Source organism: Bos mutus, chromosome 7 (assembly GCF_027580195.1).
Source record: "Bos mutus isolate GX-2022 chromosome 7, NWIPB_WYAK_1.1, whole genome shotgun sequence".
NCBI classification, from domain to species: Eukaryota; Metazoa; Chordata; class Mammalia; order Artiodactyla; family Bovidae; genus Bos; species Bos mutus.
In genome coordinates, this window is record NC_091623.1 from 82,801,664 (window position 1) to 82,815,542 (window position 13,879).

At 54.3% G+C, this 13,879-nt stretch overlaps 1 protein-coding gene across 1 annotated transcript; it reads right to left on the bottom strand.

The window, feature by feature from the left end:
• Nucleotides 1–463: 463 nt before the first annotated feature.
• Nucleotides 464–12,851, bottom strand: SPMAP2 (sperm microtubule associated protein 2). Its single transcript, XM_070374744.1, has 10 exons — nucleotides 12,544–12,851; nucleotides 11,618–11,734; nucleotides 11,405–11,476; nucleotides 10,926–10,987; nucleotides 10,200–10,269; nucleotides 9,008–9,125; nucleotides 6,104–6,263; nucleotides 2,885–3,029; nucleotides 2,760–2,850; nucleotides 464–577 (listed from the first exon to the last, which is right to left on the bottom strand). The coding sequence occupies exons 1-10, from the start codon at nucleotides 12,849–12,851 to the stop codon at nucleotides 464–466; spliced, it is 1,257 nt and encodes a 418-aa protein (XP_070230845.1).
• Between the last annotated feature and the right edge of the window lie 1,028 nt (nucleotides 12,852–13,879).

Genomic DNA, 13,879 nt, shown 5'->3' on the forward strand with positions numbered 1-13,879 from the left:
GAGTCAGTGATGCTCTCTAACCATCTCATCCTCTGCCACCCGCTTCTCCTTTGGCCTTCAAATCTTTCCCAGCGTCAGGGTCTTCTCCAATGAGTCGGCTCTTCACATCAGGTGGCCAAAGTATTGTAACTCGATGAAGCTCTGAGCTGTGCCACACAAGCCCACATGAGACGGACAGTTCCGAGTGAAGGCTTCTGACAAAACATGACCCACTGGAGAAGGAAATGGCAGCCCCCTCCAGTATTCCTGCCTGGAAAATCCCATGGACAGTATGAAAAGGCAAAAAGATATGACGCCAGAAGACGAGCCAATAGCACAGAAGGTGTCCAATATGCTACTGGGGAAGAGTAGAGGGCAAGAACCGATGGCTCTTTTGCAGTGAGCCAGCATCAACCCTGAGAGTGAGGGTCACACAGAGTCTCCTCCGCCCAAACACTTTCCGGTTTACTGAGTCCTGGACACTTCAGCCTGCAGGTTCAGCGAGCAGCTGCCGGTCCAGGAGAACAGCCTGGACTCTGAGCAGCTTCAGGCGGGGCTTAAACTTGTGGAAGCTGACTGCAGGGGTGGCTACGCTCACCTGCGTCAGTGATGGTAAAACCCAGACGGATAGATTTTCCTTTCTGTTCTCAACAAAGGAGACCACAGATCACACTGGACTCACGAAGTATACACGCCTCTTTATCCGCTCACTAAATCACGATATAATGGTTGACATGTGGGCAGTTAAGGTCACATTTTATTTCTTCGGGACATGTCAGTGTGCAGGTTGCTTTTTTCTCAGCTTGAAGAGGAACGCTAAAACATGAGGGGTCTTTGACAAGAGAATGAGTGTGCCGTTTCAGACACTCGGCTGGTTTAAAGCCTTGTTTTGCGTTGTGTCACGAGGTCCCTAAGGTTGACCACCCCTGTTGGTGGAGCTGCACTCTTTGCCAGCACAGCAGGTACCAAGGGTCTAAGATTTCTAACCTGCACTGGTTTCCTACTCACCACACGTCAGTAGCTGAAACAACAGACCCTAATCCCCTGGGGGTCGGGAGTGTCTGCAGGGCCTCCTCCTTCCCTCCCAAGGCCCGAGGGGAGGCCATGGGGCCTTTCAAGACTGCATCCCTCCTGCCTCAGGCCAGGGCACAATGCATGGCTTTGGTGTCACCCTGTCTCCTCAGCTTCTCTCTTAGGACATGCAACGGTATTGGACCCACCCAGGGAACCCACGACAACCTCCCTGGGCCCTGTCTGTGGAGCCCCTCTGCCGTCCAGCATGCCATGTTCCCAGGCTCAGGGCTTGGGACCCAGACGTCTTTGGGGCGGTAATCAGCTGACCCCATAGTCCACCCTGCTGGATGCAGGCCACCCGGATTCCAGGCGGGACTCCTGACTCACTAAAGGTGTGAGTCTGCGTAGATATGCTTCTGGTCTTCATCATGACAGTGGTACCCACCAGAGCAACAGGGAGAGAGCAGGGGTCACGTCATCACCAGACGAGCGTGCATGGCCATCACCCTTCCAGCCCATGAGAAACCTGCACTCGGTGGCACCCACAGGCTCAGCGAGGCATCCATCCATCCATCCATCTGTGCTGCCAGGTAATTCAGAGAAGATGAGGGTGGGTTTCTTTTTAACCTTTTTCTTCTGAACCTCCGTCCAGGTCTGCACCTATAATACTCAACAACTGTCCTTTATGTTACTGAGTGAAGTAGTGTCCTCAAAGCGTCTGGAAATCATGGCTTGGGACCTGATGCATGGTGGGCTTGAGAGAAGACGTGAGAGCACTCAGCATGCCACCCCTTCAGGACCCAGCAATTGGTCCCCAAGTGAATGAGCAGGAGCCAGAGGCAAACAAGACTGTCTAGGACTGCAGATGCAGACAAGAGATTCTCCCACTGTGCTCAGCAGAAGAACAGCCCCAGAGACACCCCCATCCTGGTCCCTGGGCCTATAAACATGTCATGAGGCAGAAGGGACTTTGCACGTGGGATTAAGCTAAGACCCCTAAGATGAGGACTACCCTGGATTCCCCAGGGGTCCCAGTATCATCACAGGATCCTTATGAGAGGGAGTGGCTGTGAGAGGCAGAGAGAGAGGAGATGCTGTGCTGTTGGCTGTGAGGATGGAGGGAGGGGCCACAAGCCAGGGATGCAGTGCCTCTAGAAGCTGGAAAAGCCCATGCTCCCTGGGAGCCTCCAGAAGGACCAGCCCTGCCCAAGCCTGGATTCAGCCCCATGAGGCCTGAGCTAGACTCCTGACCTCAGGATTGTCAGCGAATGAATCTGTGTGATTTCTAGCCCCCTGTTTGAGGTGACTTATTCCAGCTGCTGTAGGAAGCTCACATGGGGATGAGGACTGTGAGTCTTTCACCAACTCTGTGACCCTGAGTCTCCACCTCAGCACAGTGGTCCTCACATGGGGACTTCAGACACTGATGGTCCCCAACAGGTTCCCCCTGCAAAGATCAGTAAATTGTGCAGCAGGCATTTGCTGGCTCATCACAGAGCTCGAGGTGCTGTGGACACTATAGATCAGCAAATCAGGCCAGAAGGACTTGGAGGGGAATTTCTGACATGGGGAGTGGGAGGTGTGCTGTCCGAGGGGCTGGCGATGGCAGGGGAACATGAGTGGGAAAAAAGGCTGCAGGATTGCAGGCTGGATGCAAACATAAACATCATTATTATTATTTTCTCCTTTTTCAGCCACTGTCCTCCCGCCTCCAGGCCAAGGCGCTCAGAGCCACACACAGGGTCAGGTTGCACTTGGGTGTTTACTGGGAACGGGCTCAGGGGCCAGGCCTGAGGCTCATGCTTTCTTGGTGATGGTCTTGGGGGTAGCGAGCTCGTACAGGCGAGGGGACGCCTGCGCCACCAGGGCGGCAGGGGACACGTGGGAGGGGTCGTAGCCCTCATTCAGGTCCTTCCGCACTCGGGGTTTTGCCAGAGACAGGATGCGGGGACTAGCCACTGCCTTCTTGGTGACCTCCAGCACCTCCCAGCGCGGGTCGCGGTCAGGAACACACTTGTCCGACTGGACCTTGGGCACTGGAGGGGGCGGGAGAGAGGGCGCAGTGTCAGCAGCCCGAGCCCCCCTCCCCACGGAGAGCGATCTTCTGAGTCAGAGCTCCCAAGTTCAGTGTCCTGTCCCTCGTCAGATGATGGATAAACACACGTGTCTCTCCATACACACGAGCATCACTCAGCCGTGAAGAGAAGCCCTGACACTCGCTACCACATGGACGGACCCTGAGAACACGATGCTCTGTGAGAGAAGCAGACACAGAAGGACACATGGGGTGTGATTCCACTGGTGGGAAACGTCCAGAACAGGCTGACCCACAAAGTGAGTGGGTTCCTGGTGGTCAGGGGCTGGGGAGGGGCTGAGGCGGCCAGCCGATGGAGATGGGGCATCACTGTGGAGTGGTGGAATGTTCTGGACTTGATTTTGTGGGACATAGGGAACAGACTGGTGGGTGCCAGTGGGGGAGGTGGGAGGGAAGGGAAGGATTGGGGGCTTGGGGTAAGCAGATGCAAACTATATTATACACAGGATGGACAAACGACAAGGTCGCACTGTAGAGCACAGGGGACTATAGTCAATATCCAGTGATACCTGGAGTTCTGCTGTTATGTTCTATAAGTCAATGGTATGTGGCAGCCAGGATGGGAGGGAGTTTGGGAGAGAACAGATACATGTATGTGTATGCCTGAGTCCCTTCACTGTTCACCTGAAACTGTCACAGAATTGTTAATCAGTTATATCCCAATACAAAATTAAGAGTTGAAAATTCCTGTGATAAAAGATAATGGAAAAAAATATGAAAAAGAATGTGTATAACTGAGTCACTTTGCTGTTCAGCAGAAATTAACACAATATTGTAATTCAACTACACTTCAATAAAATTTTTTTAATAAATAAAATAATATATAATTTTTTTAATAAATAAAATGGGTTGTAGTAATGTGCCCATGGCTGTCTGTGAGTGTACTGGGAAGTACTGAACTGTGCGTTTTGAAGGGTGAGCATAAAGAACAATGTCTCAAATGGTCACAGGCCCAGACAGGGACTGGAGGGGCAGACATAGGTGTCCTGGTGGCTGGGGGTGAGGCAGGGGCTCCATCAGCCCCACTGCCCATGCACCTGTGGCCCCAGCTGGGTCCTCCCCATAGGGTCCACCAGCTACACATGACCAGCACCCCATATGGACTGGGATTTTATCTTATTTAATTTTAATAAAATCCATTAATTGAATTAAATCAATAGGTTGATTGACTTCAGTCCATTTCAGTCATGGACAGACGGGTCTCAGAGTAGACCCGTAGCTTAGCCTGGCCCACCGCTCACTGGCCAGGACTCCTGGCCCTGCTCCTGTTTGGACCCCCTACCTCTTCACCACCCCTTCCCCCACAGTGCGAGCCTCAGGGCTTGGCCCACATGAGGGCCAGGAGCGAGTAACCGCTGGTGACTACTGGTGAGCACTCCTGTCTCTAGGCCCTTCAGTTTTGAGGGTTTCCTTTCCAAACCCCTCTTTGCCCCAAGACTCTGCAAATGCAAAAAGGCCGTCTCCACTCAGCAGAGGAGCTGCAGCTCCGGGGAGAGGCACTCAGTGAAAACAATGGGAGCCTGTGCTGAGGCCCCCAAAGAGGGTACTTGGGGGGCCTTGGGAGGACCTGCCAGAGCCCACCTTCCTGGAGTCCTCAGGGAGACTCAGGGGCTCCCCCTGTTGTAACATCTGGGCTCTGAAAATCTATCAGTCACAAGTTAACAGTGCAACCTGTCCACAGCCACACAGAACCCGTACTGCATGGACCAGTGTTGCCCAGGGACCCTGCACTGCGTGTTTCCTCTCTTTACTTTTTAAATGCTGGTCAGAACTATCAGTGGGTGGGAGTCTGCAGTTGGAAATACACAGCCCTACGCCAGTCTTATCCATACATACACACACACAGAGGGATGTGCGTTGATAACATGCTCCTGTGAAGCCTGGATGAATACACACACCTGTGTATGTACAAATGTACGTGTGCTTATGTTCCAGATGTGTGTGTCCATGCATGTGTGTGTGTGTGAGAGAGAGGCAGAAGTGCGTGTGTGCTTGTGTCTCTGTTCATTTAAACAATTTTTAACAAATTCAACGAATACTTTAACGAATATTAAGGGGCTTCCCTGGTGGCTCAGTGGTAAAGAATCTGCCTGCAATGCGGGTTCAATCCTTGGGTCAGGAAGATCACCTGGAGGAGGAAATGGCAACCCACTCCAGTGCTCTTGCCTGGAGAATCCCATGGACAGAGGAGCCTGGCTACAGTCCATGGGGGCACAAAGAGTTGAGGACGCAACTGAGCGACTAAACCACCACCAAGGGAACAGATGAATGAATCAACAAACAAAAGAAACTATAAGCAAGCTCGAAAGAAAAATGAATGGGAAGAAGTTACTTTGCAAAGTGCTCGACAAAGGGTTAGTGATCATCTTACATAAAGAGCTGCTGCAAATTAATTCCCTCCCCCAATCCCCCAATAAAAACAGGAAATAGGAAACTGAGAAAAAGACACAGCAGAGTAAACCGAAATGGCCAGTCAAGCTCCCTGGTGATCCTGTACCAGGAGCTGGGGCACACTTGAGTTTCCCAAAGCCCCTGACCACCTTTAGGTGGTGAGATCCCTTTCTTCATGCCTTGCTACATTTTTCAGATTCCCTACAATTACTGCATATTACTTCTGTTGTGGGGGAGCCAGGTCTTCCTTTGTTTTCAAGGACAGGCAGAGACTCTGGCCAGCACCCTTAGGTCCCAGCTTGGCTCTCCAGGCACTGGCCTGCATCCCAGGTTTCCCTTTTGTGCCTACGTGCCATGCTGGAAGACCCACTCAGATGACGCACTCGGCTCAGGCCCACAACCTCCATCCCAGGGGGAGTGATACCCTCTGCCAGCCCCCAGGGAATGCGAGCAGATGCAGTATGAACTGCCCACAGGGATTCAGACAGTGGGTCTGCAGGTTAGTGGGAGTCAGGGGAACACGAATCTTGTAGAACCAGCTCCAAGTGGACCGGCTGCTCCCAACTGCATCCAGTGTGGAAGGGTGCTTCATGAGACATCGGGCACCTCCCGGGACCCACTTACTGGCCAGGTGAAGAAGGCGGTTATAGTCTGACACGTGTGGCTTGGGTTTTGGCACGGGGTCCCACTCTTCCAGCAGGGTGGCTGGAGCCTTGGGCTTTGCCAGTCGGATAATCCTCGAACTGGGAATGGCCATCTGGGCTGCCCTGGACACTTGGGACACCTAGAAACAGAGTTAGAGGGAAAGAGTAAAGCAGCCTGAGCTGTTTCACACACCCCTGGGTCAAAAGATCCCGTAAGCAACGCTGAAAGACAAAAGACTGGCTAGGAAGTTAGACTGCAGTGTGTTCAGCAAAGGATTCAGATCAGATCAGTCGCTCAGTCGCGTCCGACTCTTTGCGACCCCATGAATCGCAGCACGCCAGGCCTCCCTGTCCATCACCAACTCCCAGAGTTCACCCAGATTCACGTCCATTGAGTCAGTGATGCCATCCAGCCATTTCATCCTCTGTCATCCCCTTCTCCTCCTGCCACCAATCCCTCCCAGCATCAGAGTCTTTTCCAATGAGTCAACTCTTCGCATGAGGTGGCCAAAGCACTGGAGTTTCAGCTTTAGCATCATTCCTTCCAAAGAAATCCCAGGGCTGATCTCCTTCAGAATGGACTGGTTGGATCTCCTTGCAGTCCAAAGGATTCTCAAGAGTCTTCTCCAACACCACAGTTCAAAAGCATCAATTCTTCGGTGCTCAGCCTCCTCACAGTCCAACTCTCACATCCATACATGACCACAGGAAAAACCATAGCCTTGACTAGACGGATCTTTGTTGGCAAAGTAATGTCTCTGCTTTTGAATATGCTATCTAGGTTGGTCATAACTTTCCTTCCAAGGAGTAAGCATCTTTTAATTTCATGGCAAAGGATTAGTAGCCATCACATATAAAGAGGTTCTCTAAGCCAATAACATGAAAAATCAGTAGGAAATAGCTAATCATGAAGGAAAGTAAGCCCAAAGGATCAATAATCCTTTCTGTGCACCAGGGAAATGTAAATTAAAACAGCAAAGTATCACTCCATGCCAACAAATTTGACAAAAGTGACCAAGTCTGGCTTTATCCAGCCCTGGCAGGAAGGTGGGAGGACAGAGACCCGATGAATGGCTGGTAGGAGGGTAAATTGCACAAGCACTTTGTGTGAAACATTTAACATTTTACAGAAGCTCTCCACTGGGTGCACCCTGCTGGGTACTGCCCAGAGGCAGAGGATTGGCTGAAATGATCCTTAGGGCCATCATTAAAATGTGTGTCTCTTTCCTCCTGAAATTGTGCTGCTTAGAAATTACATATACTACTCATACCAAAGACATCCTGGTGTTTACAATTTTATGTCCCTCTCAACCACCCATTCCATCCCCACTCCTTTCTTCCCCTCCTTCTCTCCCCCATCAATGGTCCACACAGCTCCAGTCACCAGCTGAGGTGGATAAATCAGCCTGCAGTCCTACCCTCAGGGGACCGCCAGCCTGGAGGGGTGACAGGCAGGGAAAATTCATTCATCCACACATTCAAATAATATTGATGACCACTCCATGCCCTGTGCATGCCAGGGCCGGAGACCTGTTGAGGGACCTTCATTTAGTCCCCCAGGAGGCACAAGGGAGAGTAAGGGTGGAGAAGGGCCTATCTTGCCAGCTTTCTCAGGCACTGGGGAGCCACAGAGGGTGCTGGAGCATAAAAGGGCTTAAAGGCTGAACCAGCAGAGGCAGGGCAGGGGGTCGGGAAAACAGCAGGTACACCTGCTGGGAAAAGCTGAGGCCAGACTCTCCTCTGGATCCTTGTCCAATCCAACTGACTGTGAAGCCTTCTTTGAGACAACCGGGGAAATGGAACATGGATTGGGGATTTGAACACTAAGGTATTATTGTTAAATTCTTCTAGTTGGACCATTGTTGGTATGTTTATTACTTTATTTTTATTTTTTTATCTTTTTGAGAGTTGTGAGTTAGCTTTATTTGGGGCAAAATGAGGACTGCAGCCCAAAGGATAGCTCTGAAAAACTGCTCCCCATTGTTGGTATGGTTTTAAACCATCACAAACCGTGTGATGTCTGAATTCAGTTGTAAAATTCATCAAGTTAGGAGCGGGCGGGGAGGGTTGGTCTATCAAACAACCACACAAAAACACCCAGGGACAAGCTGTTCAATGTATGTTAAACCACATGGCCCAGGACTTCCCAGGTGGTCCAGGGGTTAAGACTCCCCCTTCTAATGCAGGTGGCTCAGATGGTAAAAGAATCTGCCTACAATGCAGGAGACCTGGCTTCGATCCTTGGGTCGAGAAGATCCCCTGGAAAAGGAAATGGCAACCAACTCCAGTATTCTCGCCTGGAGAATTCTAAGGACAAAGGAGCCTCAGATCAGATCAGATCAGTCTCTCAGTAGGCTACAATTCATGGGGGGTCACAAATGGTCGGACACAACTGAGCAACTAAGACTCTTACTTTCACTTTTCCCAATGCAGGAGGCCCAGGTTCGATCCCTGGTCGGGGAACTAAGGTCCCACATGACATGGGGAGAGATAAGGGCCAGATTCAGGATGGACTGAACTCTGGTGTCACCTCTGAACCAGTTGTCATACACTCATTCAAGCAGATGGCTTGGGGCTCCCCTCCGCGCTGACCTGACCGGCAGCGGAGCGTGGTCCCTGCCTGCCTTCAAGGGGTGGGAGGAAAGTAAAGGGTAGGGGGTGGGCGTGGAGGGGGAGTAAAGGGAGTTGGGGAAGTGGAGGGGCGGGGAAAGTGAAGGGGCGGGGCTTCTTGAACCTACACTGGGACTCCCCATGGCTAAGAGAAGCAGCCACACGCCTGTTCCCTCTTGTCCTTGTGTGTCCTCTGAACCCCTGGGTGGGGGTGGGGGGGCAGGCGGGCCCCCCAGAGAGAGCCAGGGAGTTCCAGGGACGGAAGGGCACCCACCTCGGACATGTTTATGCTCCAGATGTTGTTTCGGACCTTAGGGGTGGCCAGTTCCCGTAGGCGGTTGGACGCTCGATACTCCAAGGTAGACCGCGGAATGGGCCAGATAGAAGTGGTCCTAAGGGAGAGCCTAAGTCTGAGACCCCAGCCAACCCGGGGGCCGTATCTGTGTGTATCTGAGACTCTGGCCCTGCAGGAAGATGTGTCTGTGCACACATGTGCGACTCCTCTCTGATTCTGGGGTTCAGGGGAGCCTGGTGCAGAAGAGGGTTTTCTAATCCCTCCAAGATGAGTCCTTAAAAGACCCCTAACAGAGCCCCACCTTCCTCTCAAGGATGGAGCAATGCTCTCCTGGGTCATACCCTCCCTGCCACCCCCACAGCCCCCGCCACCAGGATGGGGTCAGGAGGTGGACCAAAGGGATGAAGTGAGCCCTGCCTGCCCCTCAAACTCGTGTCTCAACTCTGCCTCTGCCCCAGAAACAGCCTTATTTCATTGATCCGAGGCCAATTCCTCTCTTATTTTCACCTCTGTGAGCCTGGCATGCAGTTCTGTAATCTGGAGTGACCTCTGTGTGACCTGTAATCTGGGGTGAGGCTGGAATGAAGCAGATAAATGCTGTCAGCCCAACAGAAGGCCCAGTGCCCTCCCCTCCGGGGCGAGCACGACAAAACTGTTTGTACGGAGGTCACTCCAGATCACAGGTCCCACAGAGGTCACCCTGGATTACTGGTCCCTCAGAGGTACCTCCATATTATGCTCTGACCAGCATTAAGGGGAAAAGCTGTTGTCACAAGACCGGCACAGAGCCAGTGGCTGGAACCGGTTAACACCCATAAGTGGGACTCCCCTCAGTCACTTATCTTTCCATGTGTGAGTGAGAGATAAAAGCAGAGTCTGTGTGGAATAACTTCAGACCCCACATTGGCCATCATGGAAGCCCCATGTGCTAAGACAGAGTCGCACCAGGAGGCAGGCACCTAAAACTGTAAATCTCACAGCCACCCGCTGCCTAGGGGACTCGAGCACCTGCCTTGAGACCCACCAGCATCCCATCCCGTCTGGGCCACTGGGCCTCAAAGGCTTGGTGCCCAAGGCCCAGGCCGCGCGGATGGTCACCTGGCCCCCAGACCTGGGCCCTCCCCTGCTACAACACCCTGATGGAGAGAGGTCTCTGCCCATAACCCCCTACCTGTTGTTGTTGTAATACTCCGAGTAGAACCTCTTGGGTCGGGCCAGCTCCTCCACCCGGCGGGACACCTCTGCACAAAAGGAGAAGCAGCTGCCCTAGAAAGCTGCCCTCCCCTCCCACCCAGGGCTCTCTTCCTCCTCACCTGGCTTCATACCAGGTGACAGCTCATACCAGACACCCCCACTGGGGACCACAGGACACATGAGGGGGGTTGCTCAGGCCCCTCGGCTCCTTGGCCCTACTGTGGATTTGGGCCTGAAGTCAGGATGGGCCTGGGCTTGAAGGGGCCTCCGTGCTAACTGGGGGTGGGGAGAATTCTAAACCTGAGTGAGAACTTGCCCTGAGGCTCTGAGTGTCTCTCCAGATACAAGCTCTGGAAAGGAAGGGGTCTTTTGTGAAGTTCATACTGACCCCACTTTGGCTGAGATGCAAACTGCGATTTCCCCTGGAGAGTTTGCTCCCACCCCTCCCCCAGGACCAACCTCCAGCTAGGAGAGGAGACACCCTCCCTGGAAGACTGGGGGGACACTCCTGAAAGACAGGGGAGGGGCAGTCCCACAGGGGCCCTGAGAGGCTTGGGCCTGGGAGGCCCCAAAGTCTACCCTATCAGAGCCAGGCACAGGTCAGGGTGAGATAGGGGCAACCGGGCCATAGGCACCAGGCCAGCCCCAGTCCCCACTCCAGCACCCCCACAAAGAAGCACAGGCAAAGGACAGGTGGACCTACCGGGCACTGTGATGGTGAGGGTGGTGTCCTCGAGAAATCTCTCTGTCCAGTACACGGATGGCCTGGAACATAGCCAGCAGGGCTCATGAGGGGAGCCAGCCCCAGCGGGTGTACCCCACTCAGAAGCAGAGCTCAGGGCACCCCATGAACACAAACAGTGGGAGGAGTGCAACTAGAGGGGGAGAAAGGGAGATAGCAAGTGGATGGCAGCAGAGGCCGGTCAGAGAGAAACAAGACAGGGAGGCCTTAGGGGCACGGGAGAGCATAAACTATTTAGCAAGGCTGGTATTCAGAGAAAGAGGGAGCTGGGAAAAAAAGAGGCATAACTGAGAAGGGAGCCCAGGCGGTACTGGCACAGACCCACCTCAGGCAGGGGCTGGGGTCCAGAGCTCCGGGTGGAACTGAGAATCCTGGGGTAGGGCCCAGTGCAGAGCCCTCAGCGCTCCCCCACCCAGGAGAGGAGGGGGCCCCAGACTCACCAGTAGATACAGAACTGCAGGCTCCGCATGCGCGGGGACACCCAGGCATGGCCCCTGCAGCAGCACCCCATCCTGCGGGAGACAGGCCTGCCAGCCTCCGCACTGGGCTCTGCTGGACCAGGTCGGTCTGGGGCTGCTGCACATGCCCTCTCAGACTGCCCCCCACCACCACCACACCCACCAGGCCAGCTGCCCACCGGCCCGTTGCCTCACCTGTCTTTTAAGATTTGCCAGTTGGTCTTGGGCTTCGCCAGCTCAAAGAGCCGCCTCCTCTTCTTTCTCTCTGGGCTCGTGGAGGTGCGAGGGATCCTCTGGGAGATGGAGAGCCGCCTGGGGGGAGGTGGATGGTGAGGTCGAGCCCTTGCTCCCCGAGCCAGCAGCCCCACCCTTCTGCTCCCGTCCCGTCCTCTAGAGGAGAACCCTGCACCACCAAGACCTGGTCTGAAATTGTAGCTCTGCCACCAGCCAGTCCCTCAATTCCCCACTGCTGGGCCCCAAAGGCGACGCTGAGCCAGGGCGAGTGCCCCCAGGAAGCCCCCAAGAGCCCCAGACATCCCGTCTCCCCTCCTGGCTCAGACGAACTCCCCAAGCCCCACCCACGCCCCCATTCCCCTGCCTGACCAGCCACATCACATGCCATCTGTGTACTCGTCACACCAGCTCTGTGGGAGCTGGAAATCAATGTGCCTGGAGGGCAAAGGCCCCGTCTGTGTCCAAGGAGATGTGTGCTGACCCAGGAGTAGGGGCTGAGGGCTTCCAGCCAAGGAACCCAGGCATATCCCAGGGCACAGGGTCCCACAGGTAGGAGGGAGCACCCACTCATTTTCCGGTGTCCTCCTCTCACCCAAAAACATTTCTGGTGATTTGTGGTACTTGGAAAGATTTCAGCTTTAGAGCTTCATTTTCTGTCTGTGGATGGCTGCTCACAACCTCTCAACTCTGCCATCTGACTTCTGCCCGCTCCAAGTCTCCTGCCACATGGACAGGGGCGGTTTGCCAACATCCTCCTCGGGGCAGCAAGGAGCTGACCCCTTCACGCTTAAGAGTGAGGGCACAGGTCCAGAGCCCCCAGGCCAGTGCAGCCACCCCCAGGGACACCGCTGCCACACCCCAGCCTGGGCGCCCGCTCCCCGGCCCACCTCATCTCAGGCACGCCCTCCTCCATGTCTTTCTCCAGAACCCTCTCAAGCTCCAAGAGGGCCTCTTCTGGGTTCTGGGCATCCACAGATTCTTCCCCAGCCACCTCCTCTGGGGGAATCTCCTCTTCTTGGTCTTCCAGTTTCAGGTCCCTATCATCCAGACCCTGGAACTTGGGGTCCTTGGACCCTACATTCTCATATATTGTGCCCTGGAGGCCCAATGAGACATCATCCTGCCCCCTCTCTGGCTGGTCCTCGGCCTCCGATGTGTGGTGGTTATAGAACGAGTTTTGCTGGTGGTCCCCCATGTGCCAGGCCCTCCCCAGCCTTGCTCCCGCAACACCCAAATGTGTCTGTGGTCACCCAGCAACCGGAGAATGGCCTGCCCACATTCTCGGCCCACATTCCACCCCCAGCACGCCTGTCTGCAGGTGCCTCCCCCCCCCAGATGTAACTGGGGCTCCCGGGGCCACCCAGCCCTCCAGCCTCACCTGCTGGTCCCTTTCTGCTGCTCTGCCGTACTGTCCCCTAAACGTGTGCGCACTCCTCTGCCCACACTCATCCTGGGGGGCGCCTCCTCGGGAAGGCAGACCGATCCCTGGGTCTCTCTGCATCTTGGCATCTGGCATGACTTTTCTGTGGTGTTTGGCATGGCCTGAGATGAAGTCACTCACTTACTCCTTTCTTCTTCAGTGTCTATGTCTGCCTCGTAGAAAGTGGCCTTCCCAGGCCAGGGGCTGAGAGCACCCCATTCACTGGGGCCTGGGGGTGCGTCTTGGGGAAGGGCTTCTGCGGGAGCACACCCAGCTCACCCTACACTTCCTCTTAGTCAGGCCTATTTGTGCTCAGATGGGGGAGTTGCCGCTGGTGGTAACAGTTCAACAGGGGTCCCACACCCTCCCTGGGACAGGCTCAGAAATGGGACTGGAGAGGGTGTCTGCAGGGGCTTTGAGGGATGGCATCCTCTGTCTTGAAAGGGGACAGGAAGAAGAGACTCTCTCTCTTCTTGGTTGTTTCTGGGACTATGTGTGATGTCTGGAGCTCAGGCAGCCATCTTGTTCCCGGTCACAAGTCCACGTGCCTGATGCACGGTGAGGCCAAACAAACCATAACGTTAGAGCCTGAAGCAGAGAAACGTTTATCACAGGCCATACAAGGAGAGGGGTGGCTTCCACCCCAGCACCCTGAACTCCCCAGAGGGATTCAGTAAAACCTTTTTAAGGCCAGGTAAGGGAGGGGTTTGGTTGTTGTTGCAGACTTGCTGGCACAGGCCGCAGAGCATGGGGTTAAACAAAGAAGCAGATGTAATGTGGAGTTAGATTTGTTTTTCCCTGTC

What these genes read in the sequence shown, in the direction of transcription:
- SPMAP2 (XM_070374744.1), bottom strand. Translation starts at nt 12,851, where the DNA reads ATGGGGGACCACCAGCAAAACTCGTTCTATAACCACCACACATCGGAG. An exon ending in TGGCAAATCTTAAAAGACAG is followed by an intron (nt 11,477 to 11,617) that starts GTGAGGCAACGG and finishes TGTCTCCCGCAG; the next exon opens with GATGGGGTGCTGCTGCAGGG. An exon ending in CCTCACCATCACAGTGCCCG is followed by an intron (nt 10,270 to 10,925) that starts GTAGGTCCACCT and finishes CCTTTTGTGCAG; the next exon opens with AGGTGTCCCGCCGGGTGGAG.